Genomic DNA, 20,616 nt, shown 5'->3' on the forward strand with positions numbered 1-20,616 from the left:
AAGCTAAGTCACCCGGTAAGGCAGCTCTCTTGGGAGAGACTGTTCCCAAAGACAGAAATGGGATGTGAACATCTACACTCAGATGGGCAAGCAAGCAAGCAGACAGCATAAGCAAGGCAGGAAGGAAGGGAGACAGGCTGCCCTGCCCTACCGTCCCTGTTTTGGGTCCCTGATTTCCCACTATTGCTGCTCCGTTGGGGTTTTTGTTTTTTGTATTTGTTTTTCCTCTTTTTAAAAATAGCAACAGAGCCCTGCCCCTATGGCTAACCACTCTTCTTTGTCTTCTTCCTTTACCCTCCTGCCAAGAACCCTATTCTCAAAAAGCCCAGATCACTGCCTTTCAGCTTTGTGAGCAACCTGCTGGGAACCCCAAGTGAGGTGGGGAAAGCCTCCCCAGCTATTTCCCAGTGACCTCTATTACATCATCGTCCTTATCCTCATCATCATTGGAACTGAACCCCACCTCAGCAATCTCATGTGAGTCAAATGGAGGCACCTGGGACCGGAGGAGGCCACCAGCTGGGTAGCCTGCATGTGGGGACATGTAGCCAGGGTAGACAGACATGCCCCGTGAAAGGTTACTGGGTAAGACAGGGGAGGGAAAAGGCGCAAACATCCTCGGCTCGGACAGGAGTGGCTGTGAAAATGGGAGTGAATAGCTGGGTAGTATCCCTGGCACAGAAGGGTTGAGCATGAAGGAGGGGTTGCTGGCAGTGACTGAGGTAGCCGTGGAAGAGGAACTGACGGGGCCTGCTGGCACCAGAGGGTCAGTAGTCACTGGAAATACCAGGCGGGCATCTGCCAGCAAATTGGACAGCTGGTAGTAGGAGGGGGTACTGCCCATAAACAGGGAGTTGTCCCCAGCCTGGGAGGTGAAGGGGGCGGTGAGGTTATGATTTAAGGAGACGGGTGGCATGGCAAACCCGCCGGAGACTGGATACCCGTGTTCATACGGCTGCACGGGGGCTGGCAGATGGCCCTTCCTGGACCGCCGGCGGGCTGACTCCTGGGCGGCAGGTGGAGTGGCCAACTTTCGCTTGTGGCCCCTTAAGTCTAGCACTGGGTGCCTGCCACCACAAGGCTGGCCAGTCACCAAAAGGGAACTATTGAGGCAATGACTCCCAAGCCGTGACTCAGTTCCAAGAGCTGTCCCAGGAACAGCACTGCTGTCCACGAGTTGGGCCGGGGGGCCAGGCAGGGAGGCATTGGTGCTTGGGGAGCTCTGACGGGATTCTCGAGCAGCAGCCACATCTGCATACTGCTGGAGCTCACTGATGATCTCCGGACTGTCAGGAGAGACGGGCCTGGCCAGCCCCTCAGGGTCAGGGGCTTTGGGTGATGAGGCACTGTGTCTGCCGTTGCTTGTGGACTCACAAGAAGGTCCCTGGGAACCTAGGAACAAAATACAGATAACTTAGCACCAGAATAGCAATAAAGAGAAGAAAAAACAAAGGGGGAAAGCTATTTTTAAAACACCCTATCTTGTGGCCCCCCAAATTCTAATTATTTGATGTCTAAATAACACACTCAGTTAACCCTTCCCAGATTTGATCCCAGATATAAGTCTAGCCATGAAAAGGCATGTTACTTTTCTGCACCCAGATTTCCCAATCTGTAAAACTCTACCAATATGAATCCTATGAGATAATGGCTATGAAACATCAGATCATTCTTAAAACTAATCAGACCTTTTTCTAGGGGCAAGAGACAGTGACCAGGGGAGAAAAGAGGTAAATGAAGTTAAAAAGCAGTCCATCCTAGTATAAAAAAACAAAACAAAATCCATAGCTATGGAAGAATTGGCACAACTAGGAAATCTGAATATGACCTGGATATATTATGACCTGGTAACATTATAAAATTATTGTTAGCTGTTCTTTTAGTGTGATAATAGTGTTGTGGCTAGGAAAATGTCTTAAATCTTAAAATATATGTTGAAGTATATCTTACAAAATGATATGAAGTCTTCAACTTACAAATGACTCAAATAATAGAAAGGAAGAGAGACAGGTTTACAAAAACTAACAATTATTGGATCTAGGTGTAGGGTGTATGGGCACTCACATTGCTGTTCTCTCAACCTTTCTGTCTGTATGAAAATTTTCATAACACAAGTTAAGGAGAACAAAAGCATTGTAGCTCTTGTATCTCGGTGGTGGGGAGGATAAATAAAAATCACTCCCATTGAGGAAAACCTGTCAAGAGTTCCTAACACTGTTAATGTGCCACACATATACCCTCTGGCCTGACAACCCCACTTCTAAGAATATGTCCTATGGATACATCCACATGTCACAGTGGTGCAGCAGAATAATCTGAATGTATATCAATAAGGAGCTAGTTAGTGCACTGTGTTATATCCTATCCTGTGTAAACCTTCAATGAGGCATATCGAGAAGAAATGATAAGGAATGCGTTATTACTGGTGAGTGAAAACAGGAATAAATAGTGTATTATAGTATATTAGCATTGTTTGTTTTAAGAATTTACAAAGAAAAGCCAGGCATGACAGCACATGCCTGTAATCCCAGAAACTTGGGGGCTGAGGCAGAAGGATCACAAGTTCAAAACCAGTCTCAGAAATTTAGCAAGGCCCTCAGCAATTGAAGTGAGGCCCTGAGCAACTCAGCAAGACCCTGTCTCTAAAAGGGCTGGGTATGTGGATCAGTGGTTAAGCGTCCCTGGGTTCAATCCCCAGTACCAAAGAGAGAGAGGGAGAGAGGGAGGGAGGGAGGAAGGAAGGGAGAGAGAGAGAGAGAGAGAATTTATTTATATGTTATTTACATATTTTATACACACAATTATATGTCCACACTCACACAACCCTGTATCATAGATAGAATATCTCTGAAAAACAAACAAGTGCTTCTAAGCTTCAGGCTAGCTGGAGAAATAGAAAGAAAAACTTATTTTTCACTTAACTCCTTTTTGTACATTTTGAATTAGGAACTATGCATACATTATCCATTAAAAGAAAATAAGCTAATTACAAACCAAGTCAAACCAATGTGCAGGTTGATGGGAAGTAAAAGTTACCATACCTGAGGCAGCCATCCGACCATCTTCAGGGGCCTTTGGTTTGCCAGTTGCCCGGACAGCAAAGATCCGTCCATCACTGGTGCGGATGTACGTCCCTAAGAAGCAGCATGAAGATGACTTTTAGAAACAGATATGTACTGTTTCCAACAGGCACCATGGGCTGGGAAACAGCTATAAAATTAAGTCTCATTCCCTCTCTCAAGATCCATGAAATGATGAGTCGGATAATAGTTATGGACTCATAATTATTTATCTATTCCAGAAGCATTGATAGTTAGACTACCAAGTATTAGGCACATAGTAATATACTATGACTAAACAAGATAGAAAAGGCCCTGTCTCAAGGAGCTTAATCTCTAGAAGAGAAGACAGATAATTATACCAGAAAGTATAAGAAGAAGTCAATGCAATGGAGGAAATAAAGTGCTATGAAAGAGAACAATTTGTCGCCTTATACTTTCCCCAATACTCTGGCTCAGGTCCTCCTCTTAATCTGACAGGAAGGACCCATATTACTTCATTATCCTCTCTCCTTTGTTAAAAGAATTCAAGACCCACACCTTCTATTCCCTCAAGGCACTAATCTACCTTCTCTTCATTCTTGAGTATGTCATTAGATCAATATTCTGGAGTGTCAGGCCCACCTGTAGGTTTCTAGAATATCAGAACTACCTGTAGGCCAGGAGTTGGCAAACATTTTCTTAAAGATCCAGAGAGTAAATATTTATTGTATTATAAGCTATAAGATCTCTGTTGGCAGCTTCTTAATTCTTCTGTAACATGAAAATGGCTAGGCATGGTTGCATTTCAATCAATATTCACGGACACTAAAATGTGAATTTGGGGGGAGGGGGTATTAGGGATTGAACCCAGGGACATTTAACCACTGAGCCACATCCCTAGCCTGTTTATAGTTTATTTTGAGACAGGGTCTTGCTAAGTTGCTGAGGCTGGCAGTGAATTCACAATCCTCCTGTCTCAGCCTCCCAAGCTGCTGGGATTACAAGCATGCACTTCCATGCACAGCTTAAAAGTGAATTTCTTATAATTTTCACATCACAAAATGTTACTCCTTTTTTTTTTTTTTTTTTACCCAAATGAAAATGCAAAACCCATTCTTAGTATCCAGGTACAGTAACAGGGAGCACACTGGACTTGCCCATGGGTTGTAGTTTGCTGACCTCTGCTCTAAGTTAGAAAGAGCCCCATTATGCGGTGGGAAGAACCCAGTAAGAGAGCTTGAGTTGTCTTTGTGCATCTGGGTACTTCAGGGAAACCTTTTCCTAAGCCTAAAGGTACTCTTAACTCTAGGGTAAAATCTCTTTACCGCACACAAAAAAACAAACCCCAAAACAGCCTCATATATTGATGGGTTTAGTTAAAGGCTAATATGAAAAACAGGCTTCGATTGTTTATTGACACTGTTTAGGCCAGCTTTTTCATTCTAGCAATCTCTCGTCACTCTGTAAGGAACCCAGAAATATGTATGGACTTTTTATATTACCACACTCAAAAAATTTTATCACATGCCAGGTACAGTGGCACACATGTGTGTTCCCAGCAACTCAGGAAGCTGAGGGAGGAGAATCTTAAGTTTAAAGCCAGGCTTAAGCAACTTAAAAAGAATTGAGAATATACAGATGTAGCTCAGTGGTAAAGCACCTCTGTGTTCAAAAAAATAAAAAAAATCATGCAACTCATGTGTACTAATTCATTCACACAATCATTACATTTCCCAGCCTGAGAGTCTCACTCTGTTCTCCAAGGAAAAAGGTACAAATGACACATTAACACATATGTTGGCTTATAATCCATTTCATAGTGCTTTCCTGTCAGTTTTGGTCTCTGGGTATCTACCCATCCCCCTCCGAAGATTCTCCATAAAAACAGTGGCAAAATACAGAAACACAGGGATGGACCTTGATTCCCTTTTTTAAAGTGTAAGTGACCTTACCAATATTCATTGGGCTCAACCCAACTCTGCCAAGCTCCTAGAAATGCCATTTTCTTATATCCCCCAATTGTGACAATTTTGTGAGATGATTCCTATGCTCCATTAGCTCAAGTCATTTGTATTTATTCTGTTTCCCAGCATAGTACTCTCAAACAAAGGCAAGGGATAGGTTCTTTGGTCAGGCTCTCACCTTTTGTCCCACGGATGATGTGGATGCTCTCACCAGCATTAATTCTAGCCTGAACATCTGTAGAGCTGTTGAGTCCAGGAATAACAATATCTAGTGAAAAATAGACCTCAAATTTAGATTGCATAGGGCCTGACTGAAGAAGGGAAAGAAAATGCAAAGACCCATATCTGTCCCAGTTCCTCAATGGTTTCCTACAAGCTTCTCTGTGGAGCAGAAGTTTAGAATCAAGAAAGGTGAAATAGGCAGAATCTTTTACAATTGTCTCAACAAAGAATACTAAGAAACCAAGAAATCTGCTCATCTTTCCAATTTTCCTTGCTTTAATTAAAAATTATAGTTTTAATTTAGAAAAAAAATTTTAATTCAAATGGCATTTTATCGGTTCCACATCACTTCAGGCTCCAAAAGTGGCCTCATCCTCTTCCATGTTGGCATTACTCCACACACAGTAAAGAGTATTTTCAAGAATCAGCAGAGAAATGGGATTGCAAAGAGCTCTTTTTTTTTTAATTGTTGTTTACTAATTTCACTTTTTTTTTTTTTTACAATGGACATGTATTCTTTTTATTCTCATATAAATCAGTTAAGATGTTTTCATTTAAATTTATATGTCATGAATATTCTAAATAGCAAGATGGAAAATAGGATCATGAAATGCTTCCTTCCCAATCACTTTGAATCACAGAATTAACTAAAGGGTAACTAGGCTGCCCACCTTGCACTATTGCTCACTGACCCAAAATGCTCCAGCTACATCAAACTCACAATGAAAGAAGCAAGTGACAATTCAGGTTTCTAATTACATAGGGAAGTTGATAGCTGTCTTTTATACCTAGCTGATCTTATGTCACCTAGCAGGACTCAGCACATTCACATCTCTGTGACAGCTTATGAGACCTACCCTGTGATCTAATGACACTTCCATAATCGCTGTGTGCTCAAAGGATTCCATCCACCATACTCAAGAAAACCCAGTTCTGTGTTTTTCTTAAGATATTTCACCAGATTGCAAATTCTTCTCTGCTATCTTCTCTATTCTTACCTACAGTGCCAAATGTAGTAAGGTCTAGAATACAAAAGGTATTTGACAAATATTTCCTAGTGAACAAAGTCATTTTAAAAGGGATGATACCCCTGAATAGAATGGAAGAGTTCTCTGACCTGTTGTGGTGACCACCTTCTGCACGAGGACTCCCGCCCTCTGCAAGTAGTTAATCGGGAAGTTCATGGATGGATTTGTGCTGGAAGCAGAGCTTACAGTGCCTCCCAGTGGGACATGCCGTGGCATCATAGGGATGGGGGTGGACTGTACAGGACGAACACTGGCCACAGGCTTTTCATCACCCTTCAGTGTTGGCTGCCTATAAGAGAAAGACAAACAGAGAGTTGAGAAGAACAGCTCTTGCCTCTCTCCAAAGGCTGTGGGGCCTCTCCAGACTGCCCTATTCTACATTCTCAGTTGGTGCTAAGAGAAGAATCAGAAGAACTTACAGGGTCTGGTCAATTTAAAAGGAGACCAAAGTCAGACATGGGGGCACATGCCTGTAATTCTAGCTACCTGGGAGGCTCAGGCAGGAGGCCCACAAGTTCAAAGCCAGCCTGGGCAGCTTAGTGAGATTTTGACTCTAAATAAATAAATAAATAGGGCTGAGGGTATAGCTCAGTGGTAGAGGGCCCCCAAGTTCAATTTCCAGTACTGCAAGAAAAGGGGAAAAAAAGATAAGAGGCAGATCTTAGAAAGAGTGGCAGAGAAAGATGCAGAGGGATAACACCTCTCCAAGAGAAGCAGAGTTAGATGTCAATGGAATACCACCTTTCTGGAGATAAGAGGAGCCATGTGCTTCTCTAGAATTTGGATTATCTAGATCAAGAGTTAATCCCTTGAAAGGAAGTTAGAATGATACCAATATGCACAGAGGGAGGAAGAGTTCTTCAGACCACAGGGTATATTACATTAAAGACAAAGGGGGTAAAGTTTTCCTCATTTACCCTTGTGGTAGAATATGTTTAGGTGATCTTGAGAGACTGTCCCAACCTTAAGCCATTTTTACTCTCTGAAACCTCAAGTCTTGATAAGTAATACAAATACCCTTCTCTACACTACTTGTCACCAAGCTCCTACTGATTCCTGAGCCAGTCTTTAAATTGCCCCTGTAGTCAGGACCACCACACAAAAGCAGCAACAGCAGCATTACTGTGCACAAAAGCCAAACTTCTAAATGACCCAGTGCCACAGCCAATATGAGAACTGGCTTAACACCAAAATGTTAATCCGTAGTCAATAGCTCATTCTTCACTATTAGTTTCCTTTCAAATGGATGTTGGTACTCTGAGAAAGTTATTCCTGATTCAAGATTTTTTTAAAAAGTTCCTATCTCTAATGTCTTCAGTCTTTGGGCCTGGGGTAGAAATTCCCTTGGACAGGTATGTTCTTCCTCAACTGACTGAAGACTGGCTCATGAGAACACTTTTATACCACTCTGCTTTTAGAATTGATCTGCATGATTCCTCAATCACACCACTCTCAGATTGCTACAGGCCCACTGGGGAAGCTCCTTGGTCAGTGTGGAGACCAAAGTTCCCAGATAGGCTTGGCAGGAGTTAGAGACCTTGGTTAGATGTCAACAGGATTCCTCCTAGGATCAAAAGTCAGATAGATGATAGGATGCCAACCTAAATTTCATATTCTTGCTAAGGCTAGGAATTTGGGCAGGAAGGCCTCTTCAGGTATCCAGATGGGATAAGGAATCAGCAGAATCATGGTATGCCCCCATCAAATGCAATGAGAAGCTAGAATCTCCACAGGGCCGAGGTAGGCTGGAAACAGAGCTATCTCCTCACAGCCCAGCCTGGACCATTTGTCACATTTTCTCCCCAAAATGCTTTTCTCCCTTTGGGCTCACACTTAATCTACTCCTTATGTTACAAAGAAGAGTCCAGAAAAAAACAGAGGTGAAGGACAAAAGCAGAAAACCTTCCCAGACAACAGTATCTTTGAAAATGACACAAAAATAAGAAGCCTGAGGCTTTAAGAGTGACTTTCTACTTAAAAGTACATTCAATGAGTAGCAGCCAGCTTATCATGCAAAAGGATATACATTCTATTTCCAGTACCAGCAAAAAAAAAAAAAAAAAGCAAATTTATGCACACAAAGAAAAAAATCAGTATCTTGTACATAAAATCTTAGAAATTTAATATTTTCAAGTCCTCATTGGCAAGATTATTTTTTACATGTGACTCTTATAAATTGATTCCCCTCAAATAAAATAATTTGCTTTCATTCAAAAAAAAAAACTAGGCAATTAGAGGATAGGAAAGGCAGCAGAATACAACAGACACTAGTATGGCAATATGTAAATCAATGGATGTGTAACTGATGTGATTCTGCAATCTGTATACAGGGTAAAAATGGGAGTTCATAACCCACTTGAATCAAAGTGTGAAATATGATATATCAAGAACTATGTAATGTTTTGAACAACCAACAATAAAAATTAAAAAAAAAAAAGATTAATCCTAACCAAAAAAAAAAAAAATTAGGCAATTAAAAAATGCAAACCACTCAATCAATGACTAGACAGTTGATCTGGTTATTACAAAGGAAGGTGAGGGCTGAAAGGCACTTTGTCTTTAAATACAGAAAAAACTGACACATAGATACTTGTTCTGTAATATCTAACAAAAAGTCTCCCTCCCTCCTTAGTAGTTGGCCTCCACACAGTTCACATTCTCAACTATTCAATAAATTTTCTTGCTCAAGATCATCGCACACTTACAGAATTAAATCCCATTAGGAACAAAAGTATTCCCAGACTATAATCTGGGACCAGAAAGAACATGGCCATCAGCTTGAACTTCATTGCTATGTGAATTCTAGAGCCAAGGTGCTGGGATAGGATGAAACTGAGGAAGGGCTGAACTTTTGTGTTTTGGGAAGCTGTATTCCCTTCTGCCCCACTCAGTTCCCCCAGGAGTCCTTAAAAGCTCTTCTGAGTGAGAAAACCAGCAGCTCACTTTTCCAGCCAGGGCAGTGAAAACCAGAGTCACTTAAAACACCATGGTTGATAAACTACTTTGACACCTGACCCTAGAACAAAACCTACCAGAGTTCATGACAGCCAAAGCAGCAGATTGTAGGCTCTCCCTTTGGTTAAAAAAAGAAATTGAAAAAATTTGGGCCTGGCCTAGCAGCAGACCCTCCCTCCCCTTTCAATAACTCACCAGTTCCTCTGACTGAAGGCAGGGATGCTGGTCAGGCTCTGGTCACTGGCAGGGTAATATTGTGCATATGATGGGCGGGTGTAGGGAACTGACGTGCGTTTGTCTTCCTCATAACTTTTCTTTGCTGCTTTTTTCTCAGCCTTGGTCAGTTTGTGATCCTTTCGGTTGAGGAGCAATGACTCATGCTCGAAAGGCTCCTAGGGACACAGGGGGATGTTGATTTAATTACCAGTCTTTGTGCCAGCATGACTGACTGCCCTGCCAACATACTGATGGACAATGAACGTTACTTTGAAACCAAGAAGGGGCTGGCTCTCTCCAGCACTCGTAAAGAGCCTGCTCATAGGCACACATAAGCAGGTTTACTGTCTTTCTGTCATAATTCTAACCTAGTACCCACTTCAGACACCTAAGCCTGTTTTCTCTATTAGAAAATTAAGAAACTACATTTTCAGAACTTCCCCCCTCTCTTTCTGCTATATAAACTCACAATGGCCAAATTATTCCACATGTCTGAGCTCAGTACTCCTAGAATCTGACAAAGGGTAGAAGCAGGTGGTTGGAGTAGAAAAGGGACTATCTGGGTCAAGGAAAAGAATCAATTGCATCCCAGATGTCTGAATGAAATACAACTTCAAATGAAGAAAGCAAGCTTGTCAGACAAGCCTCCTCTGACAGAGTCTGCCATGCTTGGGGACTTCATACCTACTGGGTTCTTACCTTGGTGATGAGGTGAGGATACTTCAAACAAGCAAGCTGTAGAACTGACTCCTTGATACCTTTTACATTCAAGGATGCTTGGGGAGCTGGCTCCTTCTCAACAAAGTGCAGTAGGTTTTCCACCTCTTTCCGGGTAAAGTTCAGCATTGGATTTAGATCATCTACCACCCGATCTAGAAGAGAGAAGAAATAAAGAAAGATAGCACATGGCAAAGAAGATTAAAAACACAATTACAAAGGTTAGCAGGGAGAAAGGAGGTTTTATGTGGCAGAACTGTCACTACTGATGAAAAGTCATCCCATACCTGAAAGTCAAAGGTCAAGACCAGGAATGATAGTGAATGCCTATAATCCTCATCACTTAGGAGGCTGAGGCAAGAGAAGGCTGGGCAACTTAGAGAGACCCTAAGAGAGACCCTACAAAGGGCTGGAGGTATAGTTCAGTATTGGTTAAATTTCTGATATGGAAAAAAAAAAAAAGTCTAAAACCAGGTCTAAGGCCCTGGTGAAATGAAAACATCAGAAGAAAAAATTGCATAATTAGCTTGGCTCTTGTCATTAAATCCATCTTCAACAATATGAGGTCAATCCCTTTTAATGATTGGAATGAGAATAAGAAGGGAGGAACTGCTGGTTTTCTAAGATTCCTCACCTGCCTATGATCCCATACCCTGCTCTTCCCCTCCCACCTTTGATACTATAAGGAAGGCAGCTTGTATAGATGTACCTCTGGAATGCCTCCAAGATAGCCCACCTGACATGCCCTGCTTGGAAATCTGACGATCATAGATCTTCTTTTCAAGCGTATAATCAGCCACCAAACGATAGATGTGACAGGGCTTTTTCTGGCCATAACGGTATACCCGACATACTGCTTGGGCATCATGGCAAGGGTTCCAGGAAGCATCAAACACCACCACTCGATTGGCGCCAATTAGATTCACACCCAAGCATCCGGCCCTTTAAAACATAAGGTAATAGTCATTGAGTCTTTAGTCTTAAAGAAGGTTTTTTATCAGCTTTACCCTCCCCCAACATCACTCTTCATTTTAAGCACAATATACTCAAGAATTTTGCTGTCCTGCTGAAAAATAGTTATGTTCCTCAAGCACTGAAAAGTATACTCTTAAATCCAACATGGCCGTGCCTACAACTCTCTATTCCTCTGTAACAAGTAAGGCCCCACATCCTGGTTCCAGAATGATATCCTTGGTCAGGGGATATTTCTACACACAGATGTTTCCAGTGTTTTTACTCTAATCACTGAGGGGAGTGACAGGCTCATACCATGCTATGGAACATTCCGGTGGCAGAAGGCAGCACAGCTTTTGAGGTACTTGGCATGAGACAAAGGATGCATCAGCCTTTTATGATTACTTTGTTCACTTTTTCAGGCACTTTCAATTTATCACATTGTCTATGCCTCAGAACAATTCTCAGAGAAAAGCTAATTATAAATGTTAATAAAAGTCTCAAAGAACTTTATATCACTACCACAACTGCTCTTCTACCACAACTTCTTTTTGGGATCCCCTCTCTGATCTCAAAACAAGTTACAAGGCCAGGTGCGGTGGCATACACTTGTAATCCCAGTGGCTCAGGAGGCTGAGACAGGAGGATTACTAGTCAAAGCCAGCCTCAGCAACAGGAGGCACTAAGCAACTCAGTGAGACCCTGTCTCTAAATAAAACACAAAATAGGGCTGGGGATGTGGCTCAGTAGACGAGTGCCCCTGAGTTTAATTCCTGGTACTAAATAACAACAACAAAAAGAACAAGTTACAAACCTGAGTAGACTTCAAACCTGAGAGCCTTTGGGGTATATGACTATGTGGCCAATTGTTTGAACACACGCCTTTGACCTCCCCTCACAGGTTTCACTCACCTTGTGGAAAGAAGGAACAGCCAGGTGGTGAGGTTGCTGGGATCATTGAACTGATTAATGAGTCGCTCCCTCTCAAAGGCAGGGGTGCTACCATCTAGCCCTAGGAAGGAAGGAAAAACCACAAGAAGTATACAGATGAGAGCAGGGATATTCAGCAAAAATCACTAGGAAATGTGTTTTATGAACAGAAACACTACAGTGCTCAGATCCCACCCCTAGACATATCATGGGGCTACAGTGAGTCCAGGCTTCCACAATGTAAAAGTACTCTCAGGTGATTCTCACATACGACAAGGATCATAAACTACTTTTCTGCCCTTTTATCTTAGGGTGAATTCTAAGACCAAGGCTCTTAGATTTAAGAGTGCATGTACTCACCTAAGAAGCTTAAAAAACAAAGGTTCAAGGTGATCTCTCTACCTCAGCCCAGGGAGTCCTGGGGTGAGTTCAGGGAGACTAAGGATTCTGTGTTTTGGTATGGGTAACATTCCTCCACCAGATATTTGCATTTTTAACAAGCTTCTTAGGCTAAGAACTTGCTTTAAAAAGACATAAGAGCAATAAAGTTGGAGCAGTTGAATGTAACACATGAATGAAAAGAGGAGCTTAAAAGGGAGAGGGAAAAAATATATCATACTATTATGGAAGCAATAGTATAACTGCTCAGTATTGTGGTCCTCAGTGAGGACCCCAGCCTATCTCTCCAACCTGCATTCTCACAATTTCAAAGCACAGATCACCACTGACTCATTGGGCAAGTCTACAGTGAACACAAGTTCTGTGCCACACCCTGTACTTCGGTCTCCTTGCCACCCTCTAAACCTCCATTCCTCTGAATCTTTCCCTTAGGCCAGTGGTTCTTACAGAGCATGGTTTCTCTACTCTTGCACTTTCCAGGGGATATTTGGCAATATGTGGAGACATTTTTGATTGTCAAAATTATCTCTAGTGAATAGAGACCAGAGATGCTGCTAAATATCTAACAATACACAGGACAGCTCCCTATAACCACAGTCTGGCCCAAATGTCAACAGAGCTGAGGTCAACTATTTCTCAACTTTTTTTCCATTACCATTCCCCTAAGGACCGTTTTTAGACATTTCCCCCCATCACATCATGTCTTCCATGAAATTTTAATACACAGATATACTATACATCTGTTTATGCATTATATATATAGAGATATATATATGTGACTTATACATTGAAAAAAGTTAAGAATTTTCACACGCACACACACACAAATTTTCACCCTTTTACAGGTATTATTTTCCCCACAGAGAAAGCAGGACTGACGTATGCTCACTCTGCTCTTCTGCCTTGGAATAATTTTCAGGCCACTCTCACTCTATATATTCGAATTCTCCCCATCTTTTCTGAAACACTTCTCCAGCCAGTCTCACTACACTTATCTATCCTTCTTAGAATCCCAGAATGGGCAATCAGTGCTACATTTGCATTGGAGCTATTACATCTCAAATGAAGACAAGGGCAATGCCTTCTACTTCTCTACATGCCTCCTATTTTTCCCAAATCCCCCCAGTCCCTAATATATTGATTCATTCATAAAAGTTGGCTCTTAGGGTCTCCCTGCTCCTAGGCTAATCACAGATCATTTTTATGCACTGATGGCGAGCAAAGCATGAGAAGAGGAAAGGAGAGAGAAGGAAATCAGATCTTTCCAAGGCTCCAGGAACGAAGCAGCAATAAACTCACGGAAGTAGCTGACATTTCGAACCCACTTCTGTGCTCCCTGCCCTTCAGCACCAGGCAGACAGGGCACTTCTCGTTTTCCCAGGAACTCTTCAATGAGAGCCAAGGTGGAAAGGCTCTGGCTGAAAGGGAAAATATGGTTCAGATGGCTCGCAGATCCCAGGAATCTTGTTCCCAATAGGCCTATATTCATGTACAACCTTCTGACAATGGAAGCTCCCACAACCTATTACCCATAAGCAGCAACCCCACCAAGAACAAGCAAAGATATTCTGCCTAGCTCATAATGGAAGCAGAGTCATCTACACTCTTATTACCATCACTTCACTGAAAAAAATAAGTCTCTCCATCCTTATTTCCTCCACTAAGAAATTTGGGGGTTTAGCTCAACACTCAAATAGCATTAGTACTACAAACCAATACCAAGTGAATATACATTAAATCTAATCATGAGCCACAGGCAATCTTACGGATCTTGATAGGGAAAGAAAATGACTTGGCTTCTTCTAAAACAATGCAGATGGCCAGTCTTCCCTAAAGTAATCCTTAAAATCAGAGGTCACTACGTTCTCCCAAGTTAGAATCATTGCTGCCCTCTCAAAGAATGTCACATGTATGCATGTATGAATATATCACAATGAATCCTACTTTTATTCAGAAGTACAATGTATCAATTTTTAATATAAGTAAATAGAAGGGAGATCAGTATAGCAAGGAAGGGGACTAGGAGAAGGGAGGAGGCAAGAGAAAGGGGAATTACCATAGAATGAAATGGAGCAAATTATGTTTTGTACACATATGATTATGTCAAAATGAAATAATAAAAACGGGCTGGGGCTCTAGTTCAGTGGCAGAGCGCTTGCCTAGCACATGTGAGAGACTGGGTTCAATACTTAGTACTGCATAAAAATTAACAAATAAAGCCATTCGGTCCACCTACAACTACAAAAAAATTTTTTTAAATAATAACAATAAAAACATAATTTAAATGTGTCCCATGTAGAGGCTCCCAAGGTAGGCTCCTGCCACTTGGCTTTTCTCGGGGCATAATCTGGTCAGAAGAAAAAAGGAAAAGCAATTTACTACATGTCTGTTTTCCTGGGAAGTCCATTCTTAATGAGACTCAAAGACTGACAATGTGACTATGAAACAAATCATCACTTACTTGGCCTTATATACAAAACTTTTATAGGGGAGGTATAAAAGCAGATTAGAATAGGGATCAGCAAAGGTTTTCTGTAAAGGGTCAAATAGCAAACAAACATTTTAAGCTTTGTAGATCACATATACTCTGCTGAATATTTTGTTGTTGCTCTTGTTTTACAACCCTTTAAAATTTCCAAAAACTACTTTTAGCTCTCAAGTGGAAGAAAACAGTTGTGGTGCACACGTCTGTAATCTCAGCAACTCAGAAGGCTAAGGCAGGAGGACTGCAAGTTCAAGGCCAGCCTGAGCAATTTAAGTAAGACCCTGTCTCAAAATCAATAATAAACCAGGCACAGTAGTGCATGCTCATAATCCTAGTAGCTCGTGAGGCTGAGACAGGAAGATCACAAGTTCAAAGCCAGACTCAGCAAAAGTGAGGCGCTAAGCTACTGAGACCCTGTCTCTAAATAAAATACAAAATAGGGCTGGGGATATGGCTCAGTGGTTGAGTGACCCTGAGTTCAATCCCTGGTACCTAAAAAATAAATAAATAAATAGGTTGAAACTGTGATTCAGTGGGAACAAAAACCAGCCACAGGGGCTAGGGTTGTGACTCAGTGGTAGAGTGCTTGCCTAGCATGTTTGAGGCACTGAATAGATTCTCAGCACTACATATAAATAAAAGAATAAAATAAAGATTCATTAACATATATATAAACCAGTCATGGGCTGTATCTGGTCAAGGTCATAGTCTGAAGGATTAGACAATGATCTCTAATGTTAGCTTAGGGTTCTAAATTGTTCTCTGTGGAGAAAATGCATTGGACAAAGAAAGATACTCCAAAAGAGAAAGACAAAATGCAAGAAAGGTCCTCACAATAAGTGTTTGGTTGAAAAGGCACTGCAAGAGAAAAAGGAGCTAATGTGAGCCTACTTGGTCTCACTCGCCAAAAGCTGTGTTAATCCTTACCAGAGAAAGACAGTCTCAACTTTCTCTTCCTACCTGAACACAAGGATCTTGTCCCCTAGCTTAACACTTTCCTCAATCAGGTGGAATAGTAGTACCATCTTGGGAGAGTTTTCCAAGACTCCAGTCTGGTAATTAGTCAGAAGGTCCTTGGCCTGCAAGAAAAAAATGAGACAGCTGGGAGCAGGTCCAAAGCCAGATGATCAGGAATAAAATTCTCTCCAAGACCATGGCCCACTGGCCACCTTTAGAGTTCCCTGCACAGACCTTGGCAGTATACTACATTGTGCACCTGACTCTCTCACAAAGTGGGCCATGCACCATCTAGTTTCAGCATTACTTTATGGTTATTATAGGATCTAATTGACTCACCCATTCATATGTGACAATGTTGTTGCCTCGCTCCTGGAATGGGTTGAAGCCAACCCCCTGTAGGAACTTGCTATTGGTTGCCTCTCCCATTGAGGAAGCCAAGGTTGTATCCTCTCCCTTGCCTTTTGTTCCCTGTGGTGGGCAGCGGGCACTGGTCCCTGCTGAGCCAAGTTCTTCTACGTCTAGGTCCTGCTCATTGGCCAGGTTCTCCTTCTGAAGAGCTTCATACAGCACATCAGGGTGATTCCAGATCTGAGGTAAAAGGAAAGAAAGGGGCATAAGACAGAAAACATTCCAAGGGTGTCCCAGAGAGTGTGGAAATTTACACCTCACACAGTACACACTGTCACACCAAAAGCTAATGTACCTCTAACACCTTCAAAAAGCCTGCACATTTGCTTTTACTATCAGCTCTGATGACCACAACACATGACTGGGAGAGTTCATACCAAAGCAATTCCAGTATGTCTGGTATCTAATCCAAAAGGCTGCGTCATAAAACTTGCTTTCTTATTCAAATAAGAATAAGAATGTTTTTGTTTCACTATGTGGCTACAGTCAGCTACCATATGAAACAAGTCTAATTTCTTCCTATGAACAAGATGTATCTGACTTATATATGACCAATCATATGTCATTTCAGTGATCATTCCTAGCAATAGTTGAGAATTTCTGGAAGAAGAGCAGGAAGGAGGAAGGAAGAAAAACACTGGTCCTGAAGCACTATCATAGACCACTTTTGTTTTTGTTTCCTGGCTCTAGTCTACAACTGTGGCTACAACAGAAATACTTTAAAGAAGCATTTCTGAAGTAACTCACTGAGGTCTATGTGCCTCATCTGTCCACATACATACATTCTAGATGACTTATTGAAGTAGTGAATAATCAAGAATAATACATAACAGGTCTGCTGAGAGTACAGCCAGGGTACAGAATAAAAGAAATAGTTCCCTCACTAACGGTATGAAAGAGATTAAAATCTGATAAAAAATAGATCAGACATAAAGTTGTTCACATAACTTGTCTAAGCTGTACATTTCTTAAGAACTGATAATATTAACAGTCCAAAACTCCACCCCACAATATTCCTCCATCACTACCACCCCTTTTCCAAGTGAAAAGGACAGTGAAAAAAAAGCAATTTCTCAAGTTTAACAAGTTGTGCAACTGAGCTGCAAGAGGTACCAGTTATACTACAGTTGTGCACACGCCTAAGAACTGTGTGGTGCACAATCAGCATATGTTTTCTTTGAGCCCTTACAGAGCACTCCAGTGCAGGGAACTGAGATGGCCTCTCCAGCTTTATTCTTCCTTTATCAAGGACTCCCAGCAGAAGTAACTCACTGAGGACTGTGTGCATGCTTAGTCCCCAACACAATCTTCCATGAGGCCCCAACGCACCTTACAGCACACGCAGAAAGCCTTGAGAGGGTTCAGCCCCAGCCAGCCACTGCTACCACAGTCTCGGAAGCGGTCCATGAACTGTGTATACAAATCTCGCTGGATCTTAGATAGCCGCACCAGGATCACATTCTCTTCCTTGGCAGGGAGATGAATCTTCAGCACAGTGTGGCCTCTCCTAGAGAGGCAGAGGTTAGAAGTGGCCAGGAAGTGTGGCCAGATGGGAACAATGCAGGAAGAAAACATGGCCTTACACTCCTGACACACCTTCCTTTCAAGGATCTCAATATACAACCTTTCAATAATGCAGAGTGGTTTGGCACCATGAAGTAAAAACTTGTCTTAAGAATAACAACCAAACCAGGAGGCAGAGTGGCCTGTCTTAGGCTATTACTGATTGAGTGACCAAGCCCAATTCCCCCGGCTCCTCCTTTCTCTATACATGCCATCTTAACAAGGTTTTAAAGGGACTGCTTTAAACTAATCTGAGCTAGCTACATCAAATAAGATGCTGAGACTGGTAAGGCCATAGCCCTAGAACCACCACTTCTATTCTTTCACCCAACTCTGCAGAATGCTAGCTCTCTTGCTTTTCTCAGCAAGTAAAGCAGGTATCTCTAGAAATTTCTTTTTAATTCTTTTTTTAAGGTATTAATTTTATTCATTTATTTATTTATATGCAGTGTTGAGAATCAAACCCATTGCCTCACACATCTAGGCAAATGCTCCACCACTAACCCCAACCCCAGCCACATCTCTAGTAATTTTAAAGATAACTTTTGAGTGAAGCACTTCTAGGTCAAATTTTCATAAGACCGAAATGGTCTACTAGCTATTTACACATATCTAGCTATTATCTACTAGGTATTTACACACAGGAAAGTTTATTACTACGAAGAGCCCTCACTCATAATAGCCTTGGAAAGCTCACTGCCCCTCTGAGGATGCAGAAAACAGGGCCCTGAGCCTGGCTTACCTCTGCACAAAGCCCTCCAGGAGGCTGTGCAGGACATGGCTCCGGTACCGCATGAGGCGGACGTCCTGAGGCGTGCTATCGATACACTGCCCATTCAGAATAGGGCGTTCAAACATGTTGCTGAACTCCTGTCGAGTGCCAAGGAAATCAGGGCGTACAAAGTCCACCATGCACCAGTACTCGATGAGGTTGTTCTGCAGGGGGTACCCAGTCAGCACCACCCTGCGGCGAGAGCGTATGTTCTTCAGAGCCTGTGAGGTGCTGGCCTGGCAGTTTTTGATGCGGTGTCCCTCATCACAGATCACCACATCAGGACCAGGGCGGCATAAAGCCTTCTCAAACTCTAGGGAGGGAAGAGGATCCGGAGTCAGAGGGTGAGAGGGCCTGCTCTTAGTCAGTAATATGAGAAGTAGGGGAGCACCCTGGAGGAGACAGAAGAAATGAAGGAAGCAGGAAAGCAAGAGTCAGCTCCCGTTGGTGAAAGGGAGCCAGCCATCCAAGCTCCTGCATGTTTGGTGTGATGCTAACCTGGCCATTGACTCTTGCAACAGGCATCCCCTCTCCCCTATCCCTTTCCTTATTTCTTTATTCATTTTTAGGCTAACAGTAAAACTGACTTGCAACCCTAGGACTTATACTAACCAACTGGACAGTAGAGAGCAGTAACCACAGAGTGCCAGCTCAGGATTAAAAATACAGCTGGTAGGAATAATCCAAATCCTTCACTAGGATTTCACCATTATCAGCATCTTGGCTTCTTCTGAGGACTGGCTGCTAGGAGCTAACTAAAAGACAAGGTCTTCCCATAATTATTCACCAATCATTGCTAAATGGCAAATTCATTCCAACTCTGCCCCCGAAGAAAACCTAGACCAAACATAATCTCACAGATGAAGAGAACTATAAAATGATAGCCTCTGAATGTTTCAAAAACTTTCTTCCCACTGGGTACAGTGGCATACACCTGTAATCTCAGCAACCCAGGAGGCTGAGGCAGGAAAATCACAAGTTCAAGACCCCATCTCAAAATAAAAAATAAAAAGGGCTGGGGATGTAATTCAGTGATAAAGCACCCTTGTGTTCAATTCCCAACACAAAAAGAAAACAACTTTCTTCCCCAAATGGGCAAAAGCTCCTTAGAGGAAGAAATAGAACTACGAGTGGAATGGTTTTCCCTAAAAGCAACTAGGGTAAATTCTTTTTCATAAATTTGCACATAACAGTACTACTCTTATATCTTTCTATGAGTGATTCAAATGCTTTATAAACTGGATGCAGTGGTACACACCTGAAATCCTAGCTACTTGGAAGGCTGAGGCCACCCTCAGCAATGTAACAAGACCTTTTCTCAAAATAAAAAAGGGTGGGGAGGTAGAACATTAATGCATAAGGCCCTGGTTTCAAAACCCAGTATGAAAATTTTTTTAAAAAATTAAAAATTTTCTTAATGTTCTCTCAGAACATCTCTAGGAAGTGGTAAAGGGAGTAAGTACTCTTCCAACTATTCTGTGAGAGAAACAGGGATAGATGGACAAATGAGTTTCTCTAAGATGGGTGTGGCCTGCATGAAAAGCAGCACATTCTGAGAGCCACTGGAGATTATCTAACCCATTGTGGAGACTAGGATTTCTGGTTCATGATAATTCACATCAATAATAAACTTCATACCTGACTAGCAGACATTATTTCTTTTTTCCTGAAATACCCCCAAAAGTATTTCTGGGACAGGTTGCCCACCTCTCCGAAACTCCTGCTGTCGATCTTCCTCATCCAGATCAATGATGACCGGGTGAGAACGTTTCTTGGTTTTCTTCGGTCTACCTGTGGCAAAGGATTTCTTCAGAGTGAGGAGTCTGTACATTTCGTACCCCATCAGCAGCACCCCACCCTCTGACACCCAATCAGCCATCACTTTAGCACGAGATGCCATCGTCCTGCAAGAGTAAACAGAGAAACTTGTGTGAGGTATGAATTATATCTCAATAAAGTTGGGGGTGTGTTTGTGTTTGTTTTTTAAAAGGTAAACAGAGAT

General features: G+C 42.1%; 1 protein-coding gene across 4 annotated transcripts in view; it reads right to left on the reverse strand.

Moving 5' to 3' along the window:
• Window positions 1-20,616, reverse strand: part of Rad54l2 (RAD54 like 2) — a 159,120-nt gene continuing 138,504 nt past the window's right edge. For all 4 annotated transcript variants that reach the window (XM_071615676.1, XM_027934025.2, XM_071615675.1 and 1 more), the window contains 14 exons: window positions 20,322-20,518; window positions 18,585-18,927; window positions 17,609-17,786; window positions 16,208-16,459; window positions 15,872-15,990; window positions 13,726-13,844; window positions 12,010-12,109; window positions 10,880-11,085; window positions 10,126-10,298; window positions 9,406-9,602; window positions 6,345-6,544; window positions 5,184-5,273; window positions 3,042-3,134; window positions 1-1,392 (listed from right to left, as the gene is read on the reverse strand). In XM_071615676.1, the coding sequence (XP_071471777.1) occupies window positions 398-1,392; window positions 3,042-3,134; window positions 5,184-5,273; window positions 6,345-6,544; window positions 9,406-9,602; window positions 10,126-10,298; window positions 10,880-11,085; window positions 12,010-12,109; window positions 13,726-13,844; window positions 15,872-15,990; window positions 16,208-16,459; window positions 17,609-17,786; window positions 18,585-18,927; window positions 20,322-20,518 (3,262 nt within the window). In that variant the 3' untranslated portion in view covers window positions 1-397. The remainder of the gene's footprint in view (window positions 1,393-3,041; window positions 3,135-5,183; window positions 5,274-6,344; window positions 6,545-9,405; window positions 9,603-10,125; window positions 10,299-10,879; window positions 11,086-12,009; window positions 12,110-13,725; window positions 13,845-15,871; window positions 15,991-16,207; window positions 16,460-17,608; window positions 17,787-18,584; window positions 18,928-20,321; window positions 20,519-20,616) is intronic.

Source organism: Marmota flaviventris, chromosome 8, assembly GCF_047511675.1.
Source record: "Marmota flaviventris isolate mMarFla1 chromosome 8, mMarFla1.hap1, whole genome shotgun sequence".
Taxonomy (NCBI): Eukaryota; Metazoa; Chordata; class Mammalia; order Rodentia; family Sciuridae; genus Marmota; species Marmota flaviventris.